Source organism: Tenrec ecaudatus, chromosome 13, assembly GCF_050624435.1.
Source record: "Tenrec ecaudatus isolate mTenEca1 chromosome 13, mTenEca1.hap1, whole genome shotgun sequence".
Lineage (NCBI taxonomy): Eukaryota > Metazoa > Chordata > Mammalia > Afrosoricida > Tenrecidae > Tenrec > Tenrec ecaudatus.
This window is the reverse complement of record NC_134542.1, coordinates 35,969,913-35,985,681: the sequence shown is the minus strand read 5'-3', so window position 1 is coordinate 35,985,681 and position 15,769 is coordinate 35,969,913. Positions and strand designations below refer to the sequence as shown.

Genomic DNA, 15,769 nt, shown 5'->3' with positions numbered 1-15,769 from the left:
TACGTGTAGTCATTCTAGGGGGTGTGTAGTGATGTCTTTTAAAAAAATTGTAGTTAAATATCTATTTTAAGATCTGCCTTTTTAGGAAATAGAGGAAAGAAGCAGGAGGCAAAGGGCATTTACAGAGGTCTAAATAGAATATACATATGCAAATATATTTCTATATAGTGGTAGGGAAATAGATCTATGTACATATACTTTTTTTTTCTTCTTTTACATTTTATTAGGGACTCATACAACTCTTACCACAATCCATACATATACATACATCAATTGTATAAAGCACATCCATACATTCCCTGCCCCAATCATTCTCAAGGCATTTGCTCTCCACTTAAGCCCCTTGCATCAGGTCCTCTTTTTTTTCCCCTCCTCCCTCCCCCGTACATATACTTTTATGTTAAGTATTAAGGCAGCAGATGGACATCCGGGCCTCTGCTCAAGTACTCCCTCAACGCCAGAACACTTAGTTCTAATAAGCCAGCATTCTGTGATTCTCCCTTTCCTGACATAATTGCTGAAGACAAAATGAGTGCTTAAGTAAATATGGTGAAGGAAACTGATGGTGCCTGTCTAGCATCTGGGGTCTTAAAGGCTTGAACAAGTGGCCATCTAGCTGAGAAGCAACCAAGCCCACACGGAAGAAGTACACCAGCCTGTGTGATGGATAATGTGTCAATGGGATCAGTTATCAGGCATCAAAGACCTAGAACAAAAAATCATATCATTGTGAATGAGGGGGAGGATGGAGTGGAGACCCAAAGCCCACAAGGAAGGGATGAGCCAATCAGGGTGCAGTACAGCATCATTGAAACATACAACTTTCCTCTAGTTCTTTAATGCTTCCTCCCGCCACTGTTGTAATCCCAGTTCTACCTTACAAATCCAGCCAGACCAGAGGATGTACACTGTTACAGAGAAGAGCTGGAAACACGGAATCCAGGACAAATAAATCCCTCAGGACCAATAATGACAGTAGTGATACCAGGAGCTTAAGGGGGAGACTGGGGGATCCAATCACAGTGATCTGTATATTACCCCCTCCTAGGGGAAGGGACAATGGAAAAGTGGGTAAAGGGTAGTCAGTGTAAGACAAGAAAACTATTGTTTTTATGTGTAGTCATGAGGAGCACTGTGCTACAAAGCCCGAAGGCATCTCCTTTTGTGAAGTGCAGGCACCCTGCCTTTAGTTTAACTTGGCTTTATTTTGCTGTGCCCCTACGGGTTTGTTTTTTCACAAATTGAAAGTTTGTGGCAACCGTGTGTCAAGAAAGCCTGCTGTAATCATTTTGGTATGTCTCATAGTATTTCAGACCTTTTCATAATGCTGTTGCACACTTAAGAGACTACAAAACGAAATCTGCCCTTGAGTTAATTTTGACTCATAGTGACCCTATGCCATATAATGTAATGTCCCTGTCCATATGATCTAATTGAAACATTTATACGCACCAGGAAGCCCAAACTGCCTGCGATTCACTTTATTGCAGTGGTCTGGGATGGAACTGGCAATATCTGTGGAGTGTTCTAGTATCCAAGTCTTAAATGTCAGTTATAAAAAGTTGTTCCCCCCCCCCAAAATTTGGGGTTTATTAGGGAATTAACAAGTTACCAAAAGTCAATATTAGTAAACAGTAGTAAGGATCCAGTCATTGGCTCCTATCAGTATACCTCTCCCTAACCAGCAGTCAAGTCTCCCTCCAATCCTTTGTCTCTCAGCCGTGGTCCCTTGGCTTCTGCCTCCAGGGGCCAGGAAGCCTACATACTGCTTTGTCTGAGTCTTTGCACTGTTCCTCTGCTATGTTTTATGGTCTTTTTGCCACGACCTCTGGTCTCAGCCTGCTCCTTTGCTCTGTCCTGTGGTCTCCATGCTACAACCTCTGGTGCCGCTGTTCTCAGCCTCCAGAGCTTCAGACAGCTCTCACATGTGCTCCGCCAGCTGCTCTTCCAGTGGGCCTGCGGTGCTCCCTAGTCTGCGAGAACAAAAATGGCTGCAGTGGAGGCGTGGCTATTGCCTTTCAGCAAACCACACCCTCAGGGAAACAAAGGTGGTCAGTTTTGACATTTGATTGTGGCCCTTTGCCAGTAATTTACAATTCCTTTGTCAGATAGATTGATAACATTTTCATCCCATATGTGCTTTTGCTTTTTCATTTTCTTAATCTAATGTATTGATGAACAGGTTTAAATTTTGATAAAGAACAGTTACTCCTTGTTTATATATGCTTCATGGGTTTTGTGTCCTATCTAAAAAATCTTTGCCTACCATAAAATTACAAAAGTATTTGCCTATGTTTTATTCTAGAAAATCTTGGGTTTGTGTTTTGGTTAAGTGATCCATTTCTAATTTTGTGTCATTTTTATACATTTTTAAAAAGAATTCATCAAACAAATGTTACTTGGAGCCAGGCATTTTCCAGCACTTGGTATCCATTAGAGAACAAAAAGCTAAAACTCCCTATTTTTGGGAAATGTACATTTTAGTAGGAGTAGCAGACAATGACCAATAAACTAAGCAAGTCATTATATCGTGTATTAGAAAGTGATAAAGGAAGATGAGAGGAGAGAATACATTAGGGGACAGGGAGAGGTTTGCAATTTGAGGACAGGGTGGTTAAAAGTAGGCCTCATTGAGAATATTCTATTTAAAGAGTGATGTGAAGCGTTGAGGGAGTTAGTCATTTGGCTCTCTGGGGGAAGAGTATTCTGGGCATGAGGATGGTGGCATGTCTGTCGTGTCTCAGGGGCAAATCCCAGTGTGCTGCAGGGGAATCACTGATACAATCATAATGATATGGGAAGGCCTATTGTTAAGACTTTTAAAGGCCATTGTTAAGACTTGGGAAGTATGATAGGAAGCCATTTGAAGATTCTTGCTCTCCACATTTTAAAACAGCATTTATGCCTTCCTGATTATCACTGTCTTTGAAATTATATGACTGGTTTTTTTATATCTGCTCTATATGAATGAAAGCATTTTGTTCTGAAAGATATATGTAATATGATAATGCTTTTCTTATTCCAGAAAGATCCAGATTACCTGAAGTTATGGATGGACAGTTTTGTTTCTAGCTATGAACAGTTCTTAGATGTTGACTTTGAGAAGCTGCCTACCAGGTACGTACACATACATTCACCTTCTAATTTCATTGAGCTTGTTCCTTTTTGGCAAAAAGGTTTACTTGATGACATATTACAAGAATGGCAACTATGTAACACAAATGCTATTAGGCATGCATATTGAAACTTATTTGCTGTTTCCGATCTTAAAAATTATGTTGGTGGAGGCTAAGTATTCAGCTTTTAAAAAATTAGATGTAAAGTTTCACCAAATATATGCAATATATGTATTACGTAGGCTATGGGGACCTACTACGGAATTTTCAGCATGAGAGGTACACAAGTCTGTTCTTCAAAAGTCGCTTTATTAGCATTATAAAGGTTGAATAGGTAAGAGATGAAACAAACTGTTCAATTAAGAGGCATTATAATAATCTGGAGAGATGAGAGAACAACATGGCTGGCCCCACTATGAGAAATGATGCCAATCAGTGACTAAGGGCGATACAGGGGACTGCACCGGAGACACAGTGTGGGAATTGCACCTGACCTGATCCCACCACACCGAGGCAAATCACTGGGGGAGTGCAGCGGAACTGCAAGGGAATGGAGTGGCAAGGTCCCCAGGGAATGCTGAAAGTGGACTTTGGGGCCAGGGCGTGGTGCCCCAACAGACTGGACTGGAAAACGCTCCTAAGGGCCAACAAACGATCCCTGAACTAACTACAAGCTTTTCTCTTGTGAACTGTTTTGTTCTGTTCTTTGTCAGTGGTTTGTTTTTGTTGTTTTGTTGTCTGGTTGTATACTGTTGCTTTGTTTTCCTCTGTCTTGTTTTCGTGCTTGTTAGTGTCTCCACAGATCTGTCTGAATAGGACAGGCTGGATGAACTATCTGGAGGAAAAACAACGGGACCGACAGTTCCGGGGGAAAGACAGTTCCGGGGGGACTTGGGGTGGGGGGGTAGCGGGGGTAAGGAAGTGGTGTTAATAAACACAGGGACAAGGGGAAAACATGGGACCCAAAATGGTAGAGAGGGGGGAGTGGCAGGCCTGGTGGGGATTGATCAAGGGTAAGGTTGCTTAGAGAAGAGGTATACTCTAGCCCAGGTGGGGACGGAGCATGGTAGTAGGGCAGGAGGAAAGTCAAGGGAGATGGAGGAAAGAGCTAGGAGTCAAAGGGCATTTATGGAGGTCTAGACAAAGACATGTACATGCAAATATGTATGAGGATGGGGAAATAGATCTATGTGTCTATATTTATAGGTTAAGTATTAAGGTGGCGGAAGGACCTTGGGTCTCTACTCAAGCACTCCCTCAATGCATGAATACTTTCTTTTATTAAATTGGAACTCTATGATGCTCACTCTCCCGACACAACGGCTGGAGCCAAAGTGGGTGAACAAGTAAATGTGGTGAAGAAAGCTGATGGTGCCCGGCTATCAAAAGAGATAGTGACTGGGGTCTTAAAGGCTTGAAGATAAACAAGCGGTTATCTAGCTCAGAAGCAACAAAGTCCACATGGAAGAACACACCAGCCTGTGTGATCGAGTGGTCCCGAAGGGATCAGTTACCAGGCATCAAAGAACAAAAAATCATATCATTGACTGCACACCTCCATGATAGGATCGCTGAAGACAAATGGGTGCATAAGCAAATGTGGTGAAGAAAGCTGATGGTACCCGGCTATCAAAGAGATAGTGTCTGGGGTCTTAAAGGCTTGAAGGTGAACAAGCGGCCATCTAGCTCAGAAGCAAAAAAGCCCACATGGAAGAAGCACACCGGCCAGTGCGATCACGAGGTGCCAAGGGACCAGGTATAAGGCATCATGCAAAAAAAAAAAGATATATGTGTATATGTATATATACATGTGTATATATATATGTATGTGTATATGTGTGTGTGTATATATATATACCATATTAAATGAAGGGGGAAATGCAGAGTGGAGACCCAAGGCCCAAGTGTCGACCAATGGAGATCCCCTCATAGAGGGGTTTAGGAGAGGAGATGGGTTAATTAGGGTGCGTGGTAGTACCGATGAAGAACACAGCTTTCCCCCAGATCCTGGATGCTTCCTCCCCCCAACTGCCATGATCCAAATTCTACCTTGCAGGGCTGGATAGGGCAGAGGCTGTACACTGGTACATATGAGGGCTGGAGGCACAGGGAATCCAGGGTGGATGATACCTTCAGGACCAAGGGTGTGAGGGACGATGCTGGGAGAGTGGAGGGTGAGTGGGTTGGAAAGGGGGAACTGATTACAAGGATCCACATGTGACCTCTTCCCTGGGAGAGGGACAGCAGAGAAGGGGGGGAAGGGAGACTCCAGATAGGGCAAGATATGACAAAATAACAATGTATATATTACCAAGGGCGCATGGGGGAGGGGGGAGCGAGGAGGGAGGGGAAAAAAATAAAGAGGACCTGATGCAAAGGGCTTGGGTGGAGAGCAAATGCTTTGAGAATGATTGGGGCGGGGAATGTGCGGATATGCTTTGTACAATTGATGTATGTATATGTATGTATTGTGATAAGAGTTGTATGAGCCCCTAATAAAATGTAAAAAAAGAAAAGGAAAAAAAAAAAAGAAAATGATTAGCGCAAAGAATGTACAGATGTGCTTTATACAATTGATGTATGTATATGTATGGATTGTGATGAGAGTTGTATGAGCCCCTAATAAAATGTTTAAAAAAAAAAGTTGAAAAGTATAAATCTTGAGCTCTACAACCTGAACAATTAACTTCAGTTTTATTGATTACTAATATGAGTAATCCGAACAATGAAATTTAAGTTTTATTGATTTTTACTAATAAAAATATTGTACTTTGTTAGAAGTGCTTTTTAAAATAATTTACATCTCACTTTTAAATTACTGACGTAGGAGTTTTGTAGAATTGAGATTTGGCCCTTGGGAAGTTTGGAATATTCCACAACAAAACTGTACTCACTGTCATCAAGTTGATTTTGACTCAGAAGTGACCCTATACGACAGGGAGAACTGCCCTTGGTAGGTTTCTGAGACTGTAAATACTTAATGGAGTAGAAAGCCTCATTTTCCTCCTGAGATGCAACTGGTGGTTCAAACTGCTGCCCTTGTAGTGTGCAGTCCAGCAGCCAACATGTAACCACTATACACGAGGGCCCATATTGGAATGAAATAGCCTACAATTCCCACAATGGATTTCTTTATCAATGCATTTTAAATGTCTCCTTTCTCTGAAAACCATCTCCGAAAGCTTTTAGGCAGACATATTATTTACTTAAAATAAGCTAAAGAATGCCAAGGGTGTTGTTTTTTTTTGTGATTTAGTAACTTAAAATTCTATTTCACTTTATTGTCAAAAAACAAAATCATGAGTTTAGATTTTGCTTTTAGAAAACCTCCCATTTCGAGTCCAAACCACATGAAAGGCATTATAAACACTAGTCTAGTCACTTTAATGTTAAGAAACTCACTGGTAAGCCTCATTTTTAAGTAAACTGACTTCATAGATTTTGCAGTTTAGCAGAACTCATTACACCCATTAGGGATTACTTTAATCAGATTTTAAGTCCTTGGATTTTAAACTGGGTTATTGCTATGTTAGGTGAAGACAGCAGTTGTCAGTTTTTATAGGCTCTCAGTAGCCAAACGAAGACTGGAATAGATTTCTGGAGTTTGGGAAATTTCAGTGAAAGCACGTAGCATTTGGATAGTAAAATCCTCGAGATGGGAAAATGGTTCCAGGTTCTTAAATCCTCATACATTAGGAAGAGTACTTAGAATAATCTACCATTTCTGATCAAAAGGGCAGTGTTTACTCAAAGACAGAAGTTCAGAAGGGTTAGGAAAGGAGGAATGGGAAAAGGAAACAGAGGAAGTAGGGTAAGTTATGGCACATTGTGGGAATAGCAATTAATGACATGAAACAAAATGTGTGTGAATTACAGAATGGAAAACCGATCTGCTCCATAAACCTCCACTGGATTCACACTAAAAGTAGTCACATTTTAGAAAAGAGACTAATTAGGTTTTATGTGATTGCTGGATGTAATTAAAATTTTCTGTCCTTAGTAAATTGAATAGTCTTTTATGTCATCATTATAAACATATTAATATTATTAAGTATACTAATATGAATCCTTACTTATTATTAGTAATAACGATAATAATATTCCCATATATACTCGTGGATAAGCCAAGTTTTCCAGCACGGTTTTAATGAAATTTTTGTGGTAAAATTAGGTGTCTCGGCTGATCTTCAGGTTGGCTTATACTTGAGTATATGTGGTAATTAGCTATCATGAAGAAGAGACTACTTTCTTGTATAGTCATCATTTAATATAGGAGCGCTTTAGAATAATTTACTACAGATTTTGTTTTTTGGGTTGGTTAATATTGACAAGGAAACTGCCATAGAGTGATGTATGAAAGGATTCTCAGGGCTTAGTGGTTGGTAATATGGTTTATGTCATGCATGTACATTTTGTTTTATAATTCATTTTTTATTTTTATTTTTTTATAATTCATATTTTTATAGTTCTTTTATTTCAAAGCATTTTCACATTGGTTCCCTGATTTCACAGCTCTGTAAAATAAGACAGATGATATTATAGTTTTATAGATTTGGAGACATCAGAGGTGAAATATTATAGAGTTAAGACTTGGTACCCTAGTATTCTGACTTTGAATCTAAGTAGAGGTTTTTATTGTGGGATACACACTAGAGCCAGGCATGTCTGATGTGACTTTTGTATTTAGAGAGCTGTGCTATCTTATTGCATAAAAACTAGTGTCCAATATTGTTTAAGTTTCAAATAATATTTATGCTTAAACTTGGTTTTTCATACTTGCCTCTTTCCTCCTTTCCTTCTTAAAAATGTTATTTTTGGTTGTAATGATTATATATACATATAGAATATAGAATTTGTTATTGTAGCCTTTTTGGGGAATTTTTTATTAAAAGATCATTTTATTGGGGGCTCTTACAACTCATAGCAATCTATGCATTAATTGTATCAGGCAAATCTGTACGTATGCTGACAACCTTCTCTAGACAGTTACTTTCCAGTGAGCCCTTGGTATCAGCTCCTCTTTTTACCCTCCTCTTCATGCCCCCTTGATAAATTTTTATTATTTTCATCTCTTTTGTGACTGCTGCATCCCTTCCCCCATGTTTTGTGTTGTTCATCTCCCAGGAGTGGGGTGTGTGTGTGTATGTGTGTGGTTATGTGTTGATCATTACAATCTGTTCCCCTCTCTCCTCACCTTCCCCCTACCCTTCTGGTATCGCTGTTTCCATTCCTGTTCCTGGATTCCATGTGCCGTGAGTTCTTATCTCTTAACTGTACCTGTGTACATGCTCTGCTCTAACCCACAGTGAAGGCAGCACTGGGGTCCTGATAGCGGGGGTAGGGAGTGGGGTGAGGAAGCCTCAAGAAAACAGAGGATTATGGTGTGTTTCATTGGTGCTTTTCTGTGCCCTGGTTGATTCATCCCTTCCCTGTGACCCCTCTGTGAGGCATGTCCCATGCTTACAGATAGACTTTGGGTCTCTGCTCCGAACCCCCTCATTCTCAGCAGTATTTTTTTTTGTTTGGTTTGGGTCTTCTGATGCCTGTTACCTGGCACCTATTTTGTCTTGAATGATTGTAGCCTTTTTAAAGTGTGTACTTATAAGTATAAGTGTACGTACATATATACATGATTCATCGATGCATATTGCTGTGCTGCCATCACCGCCATGAATTTCTAAAGCATTTCATCACCCCACACAGAGCCTCTGTTCCCGTTCAGCTCGTCCTCCCCTGCCCCTCTCCCACCTCATGCTTCCTGCCGATGTCCTTTCTGTCTCCGAATATGCCTGTTTCATACAAGTGAGGGCGCGTACTATTATCTGTCCTCTACTCCTAGCATGTTCTTTTGTAAAATAGCTCACAACTACTACACTAGTTTTAATTATTTGCTGATTTTTGTTTCTTTTAGAAGAGTATGTGTATATGTGTATGTAGACATACATCCACACAAACATACATTGTATTCATATACACAAACATTGTATTCACAAGTCGAAAGCAGGCTAATTTATATTATAAATATTTTCTCTTTAAGTGACACAAAAATAGGGAGTCTCTCTCTGTTAAGGAAACCTTCTTGGAAGCAAGCAGGACTGGCCAAGACTGTATCCAAGTCTTCTGAAGTATTTGACACCAGCGGGGTGGTTCCTTGCAGAGAGGAAGGCACAGAACCCCCCCCACTGCAAAGAGGGGTGGGGGGGAGCTAACTTTAGAATTTGAGGAAATGAAATTGATCTAAAGTAGTCAAGGTCTTACCCTATATTTAATTCTAATTCTTTTGTTCTCCTTATATTGTAGGGTAGATGATATGCCTCCTGGAATATCTCTGCTTCCTGATAACATTTTGCAGGTTCTGAGGATGCAGCTGCTGCAGTGTGTTCAGAAAATGGCAGACGGGTTAGAGGAACAGCAACAAGCCTTGTCACTTTTGCTGGTGAAGTTCTTCATTATTCTCTGCAGGTATCTGGTACTTAAATATAATGATCTGCTTAATAATAGTTAGGGCCTAAATACTAATTATAAAGGATGTGGTAGCTGCGTAATCTATTGTCAATTTGAGACTATTAAGAGTGAAGGGGTGGAGTTTAGCCTGTCAATAAGGTCGCAGCTTGATGACCTCATTTGGAGGCCATCAGGAGATAAATAGCTTGCTGAAGCGGGGCCCAAGTTCACTCTGCGAGACATTCCTGTTGACAAGACACATGGAGCTACACTGATGGAGCCACGTGGAGACCCACGCCATTACTGAGATGCTCCTACTGCCACTGGGATCCACAAGAATTTCCACGGACTGGCCTGTGATCTTCCTGCTCTCGGCATTATTGCATGTGTTGCGTGAGTCTGAAGAGGAATTTATAGACTGGTACTGGACATGATGGGCTAATTTCGGACTTAGGGACTTGATCTAAACTGGGCTGAGATGTTTCCTAAATGCGCAATTACTCTTTATAAATCTCTTTCCTGTACACATATGCGTGTCCATGAATTTGTTTCTCCAGCCTCCCCAGAATAACACAAAGGGGCTTCTGGAAGTTTGTGGGAAAATTGTGTTATCTTTATTTCCACTTTCTCCTGTGGACTTTTTGAAGACCTCGTGTATCTGTTGATCTGTTGTTGTTCATATACAGCTTTAAAGAACCAGTGTACCTTTTATAATAGGACTGTAGCTTGTTAGTGTCTTGGAAAGACCTCTTACCCAGTATACCTAGTTTTAAAGAGATTAAGCCAAGGTTTAAAAAAAAACCTTGTCTGTCACAATGAGAGGAAGTTTTATTTTCTCAGGAACTTATTGCACCAGTATTTCCTGTATGGTCCTCATCTGTATATGTACTCACAGGTAATACCTGTTCAGTACTATTTTTGAAAGTGTACTTTCCTAATGTTCCAGTTTACAACCTACCAGATACGGTTGTTCTGTAGATTAGTTATACATTAGGTCAGTGCTACTTCAATTTTGGTATGTTAAAGTATCATCTGTGAATCTTATTAAAATAAGAGCCTAAGTCTTCCTTATGGAAATTCTGATTGAAAAGACCTCTAACACCTGGACTTTTCATAAATTCCATGTGAACTCTGCAGAAAAGTGAAATCTATTGGTTTCTGGGAGTCATTTGCCTCTTGACTGCCCATCTTTTTGGAAACCATGTTCTAGAGCAGGGTTTCTCAACCTGTGGGTCGTGACCTCTTTGGGGGCCAAACGACCCTTTCACAGGGGTCGCCCAATTCATAACAGTAGCAAAATGACATTTATGAAGTAGCAGTAAAAATAATTTTACATTTGGGGGTCAACACAGCATGAGGAACTGTCTTAAAGTTTTGTGGCATGAAGAAGGTTGAAAACCACTGTTTTAGACTGTATTTGCTTTTTATATACTTTGTAATGAATTTGTAGACCACAAAATCCACTGCTGTCAAGTCAGTTCTAACTCATACTGAGTTAAGGTTTTTCTATCCGGTTTCCAGGACTGTAAGTTTGCTTTATTTTAAGATTGTAAATCTGTGTGGGTGCAGACAGACTCATCCTTTTCGCTCAGGGGCTGTTGGGTTTAAACTGCTGGCATTGTGGTTAGCAGCCCCTGCTTAACCCACAGCACCACCAGGGTCCTATCACTAGTAGACAAGATGGTTAATATACCTTTTATTTAGCCTTGTCATGTACATTTTTTACTACAGTTTTATATATGAAATTTATGTGGCTTGCTTCATTGGACCATTTTGTTGGCAGTGATCTGGACTGCACCTGCAGTGTCTCCAGGATGTGCCTTTATATTCATAGATACATATAGATAAACACATAGTTGTAAATCAAGGTTTTGCGCCAGCCTTCCTATCTTTAAAGACTTGACATTTACATTTCATATAAATGGGATCATATAATTGGTGATTTTTGTGTGTGTGTCTTGCTGGCTTATGGTGCAGTGTTTTAAAAGTTGACCTTTGTTGTAACGTGTAATAGTACTTTCTTTTTTTAGCCTGAGTAATATTTCATTAAAGCATCCTTCGTGGCTTTGTGGGCTACGTGTAGGACTAATAACAGCAAGATTAGCAGTTTGTTGTTGGACTGCCAGCCGTAAGATCAGCAGTTTGAATGCACCAGCTGCTGTGATGGAGAAAGTTGAGGCTGTCTGCTCCTGGAATAATTTATACTCTTTAAAAACCCTAAGGGGCAGTTTTACTCTGTCCTATAGGGTCAGGGCACTGTGAATTGGAACCAACTCAATGGCAGTGGGTTTGTTTTTGTTGGAATGTTCCATTGAATAGACATATAACTTTAGGGTTGTTTCCCTTAAAACAAACAAACCATGATGAGTAATAATATTGCTGTGAGCATTTAGATATACCGTATATACTTGTGTAGAAGCTGAGTTGTTCAGCACATTTTTATGCTGTTTCGTGTCGGCTTAAACTCAGGTGTATACAGTAAGTTTACCTGTAGGCATAGCTTCTTTATGCATTGGGAAAACAGTTCATTAAGTAATTTTTTCATCTGTCCATAGTGGATCAACCTACCTATAGCTGTTATGAGGGTTAAATGAGAATACTCAGGGCATACCAACATAAGACCTGACCCATCGGAGGCATTCAGTATCTTTTCTTTTTTGCTTTAGATGGTACTTGATCAGATCAGACAAACAAATAAAAATTGGTATATATGTTGGACAAATTATTCCACAAAATATCTTTTATAATTCATGCACATCTTAGAGAAAACCTAGTATGCTTTTTTTCTTAGACTTATGAAATCATTTTTTGTCATTTCCTTGCATAGGTTTTTATTCTTTTTTTTAAACAGTTTCACAGATGTCTTTAATCATTCTTATATTCCCCCCACTCCAAAAGTTAGCATTTAGAAGAATACATTTTTTTAAAAAGCCATTTTATTGGGTGCTTGTACAACTCTTATCACAATCCATCCATGTGTGTGAAGCACATTTGTACATTTGTTGCCCTCATCATTCTCAAAACATTTGCTTTCTACTTGAGCCCTTGGTATCAGCTCCTCATTTTCCCCTCCTTCCTTGCTCCCCTCTCCCTCATGAACCCTGAGGTTTTTATTCTTGAAAAATTTTACTATATTTTGTTTAGCTTTTTTAAATGGTATACCTAGTATTTGACACTTGAGGTGGATAAATTTGTAGTGCCCCGTTTTCAGCACAGAAGAATTATTTCTAGTTATAATCATGAAATAAAACATCTGTTTTATTCATGAATTGAAATGTATGCTTCTTGAGCATAAATTTTATACTTTGCAGATCACACTTAGTGTCATTGCTTTAAATTTTAAACATAATATCCACCTGGTCACTTGTGATAGGCTTGAAGTCCTTGATGGTCTGTTTTTTTATTTTTTGTTCTTATAGTCTTGGAGCTGGCATTGTTGACATCAAATTTTCACTATGGATGCAGGAGCATCAGAGTATAGTGCAAAAGGAATTGGAAACAGGAAGAATATTTGAAGTAAATCCATTCAATTCTAAACCATTACAAATGGAAAATTGTGATTTGTAACCGAGTGTCTCTGGTTATCAAGGACTGGTTATGTAACTGGCAGTCCACCAAATTAGCTTCCATATAGAACATAGGCTAAATCATAAACATTTGCTGTTTTGATGATCGTGTTTTATAGTTGGGAGCCCAGCACATATCCACTATGCCGCCAGGGCTCCTACTGTGTTTAAAAAATAAACAGCCACATCATTTGTTTCAGAACTGAACTACAGGTGGTTTTTCAAGAAGGAATATTTTTCACAAACATTGTTTGGAATTGCTGGCACATGTAATAAAAAGCAGATTGACTTGCGCTGTTTTATTACTGTCTTTAAATTTACTACAGGTGAGATACTCTTTATTGCCTTGCACACACAGCAGGTTGTTCCTGCTGCTTTATGCTTGGTGTGGCCCTGCTGTCTATTCACATAGAGCATACGTGAAACGAACAGATCCAAAGTGCCCAGTTCTTTACAGTGCCACAAAGTAATACACTGCTGTTACCACGGAGGTCAAGAAATAGGACATTGCTGAAACCCCAAGAGGTTACCCCATTTTATCTTCTATTTGCTACCTTCTTCCTACTCCCCCAAAGTAACTGTTGTATAATATAATATTATGGATTACCTTTGCCTCATTTTAAATTTATATATTGAGTTGACCATGTAGCTTATGTTTTGTTAAAATTAAAAGTTTTTTTTTGTTGCTGTGAAGAGTATACACAGCTAACCGTCACCAATTCAGCAGCCTCTACAAGGTGCCATTTAGTGACACTGATTCCATTCCTTGAGTTGTGCTCCATTCTGCCTCGTTCCTTCTGCTTTCACATACACCGACATTCACTGCCCGGGAAGGTTCCTTTGATTATAAACGACCAAAATGCTCAAGGCAGACATTTTTTATTAGTTTATTTAAAATATTGTTTGATTTTCTTAAGAATACTTTATCGGGATAGTTTTGGTCTAAAGTTTGAAGATTATCTCAAGTTTATAATTTTAGGGTTCAGCCAGTCTCCACGGTTCCAGGAAATCTGAGGTCCATGAGAATTTGAAATTTTGTATTTCATGTCCTTCCCCTCTTTTGGTTAGGATTAAATATTCAGTAATGTAATACTCCTTTGGACTTGAACTGAAACCCCTGATGAGAAGAAGCAGATGACTCTTGTTCGATATCATGGATGGACTTTGAAATCATGGGACATAACTTGAGACCTCTTGCTTTCGAGGCTACCCCAAAACTTGCAACCTGGACAACAAATACTAGCTATTTTCTGTTTTGCTTTTTGTGACAAGTATTATTCTCTGGACAGTCGTGACTTAACGAATGAGTCTTAGCAAAGTTTTTGCCTTTTATTTATTTATTTACCCTATGTTTGAAATGAGCTTGTAAGTTATTAAAGACTCCAAGTCCACTTCAGTTTCACTTTTCCTTCTTTTTCAGCCACTCAGACCAATATTTAGATTTGAGGGACAAGGAACCTGAAGGGTAGTTTTTGCCTTTTACTTAACCCTCATTACGTTCCTAAGTTTTTTATCTGCATAAGTGAATGTTATTGTAAACGAATAATCTCTCATATTATATATATAATATACATGATATATATATGCTTTCTCAATAGTGTTCAATCACTTACACTTTTTAACTGCATAAATGAATGTTATTTAGATCAAAATGCTGGTAAAGAACTCAACTCTTTGGAAGCTGGAACCTGTGGCTGGAAGGCAACGGAAATTTTTCTTCAAAAAGGATCTTGAACCTACCTCCGTAGCTTTGCTGTGTGTTCTTTTGTTTCAGGTGCTACAAAGGGATCTCTTTGGGTCTCCAGGGACTTGTAATGTGGAATACTTATGGGAACAGCATTACCACATTTCTCAAATACTCTTTCACTCCAGCTGTGATTAATGTTTTTGGGAAGTAATTCCTATGATGAATAAAAAAAAATTATTAACTAAAATCCAATTAACTTGAAATATTAAACATTTTAATTTTCATAAACATATGCTGTAAACACTCAAGTATAAGCCGACCTGAATATCTGCCAATGCACTTAATTTCGCCACAAAAACTACATTAAAAATGTTCTCAAAAACTCGGCTTATACTCGAGTAATACAGTATATGCATGTTTTCTTTTTCTCAATATTTAAATTTTATTTACCACTGGCTAGAATAATGATATTATTGGAATTACCAAATGTCCCATAGAGGTTTGTTATGTTATTTTTCAAGGAGCTGATAATGCTGCTTCTAAAGTGGTGCTTAAATATATGAGTGTATATTCAGCTTGCAACTTAATCATAAGCCTTAATCTAGGAACAGTTAGTTCTTAGGATGAGGTCCTGCTCTCCCTTGCATTCCTAAGTGACCATTGAAGAGATGGGTTCTATAGTAAAGTGTGCTGAAGAAATCACATAGTGCCTGGCTGTTTAGCATCTGGGGTCTTAAAGGCTTATTTTAAAAGCAAGCAGCCATATATATATTTTTAAACATTTTATTAGGGGCTCATACAACTCTTACCACAATCTATACATACATCAACTGTGTAAAGCCCATCTGTACATTCATTGCCCTCATCATTTTCAAAGCATTTGCTCTCCACTTAAGCCCTTTGTATCAGGTCCTCTTTTCCCCCTCCCTCCCCGCTCCCCCATCCCTCATGAGCCC

At 39.1% G+C, this 15,769-nt stretch overlaps 1 protein-coding gene across 4 annotated transcripts in view; it reads left to right on the top strand.

The window, feature by feature from the left end:
• Nucleotides 1-15,769, top strand: part of NBEAL1 (neurobeachin like 1) — a 175,686-nt gene that overhangs the window by 17,645 nt on the left and 142,272 nt on the right. For all 4 annotated transcript variants that reach the window (XM_075529601.1, XM_075529600.1, XM_075529603.1 and 1 more), the window contains exons 3-4: nucleotides 3,026-3,117; nucleotides 9,417-9,578. In XM_075529601.1, the coding sequence (XP_075385716.1) occupies nucleotides 3,026-3,117; nucleotides 9,417-9,578 (254 nt within the window). The remainder of the gene's footprint in view (nucleotides 1-3,025; nucleotides 3,118-9,416; nucleotides 9,579-15,769) is intronic.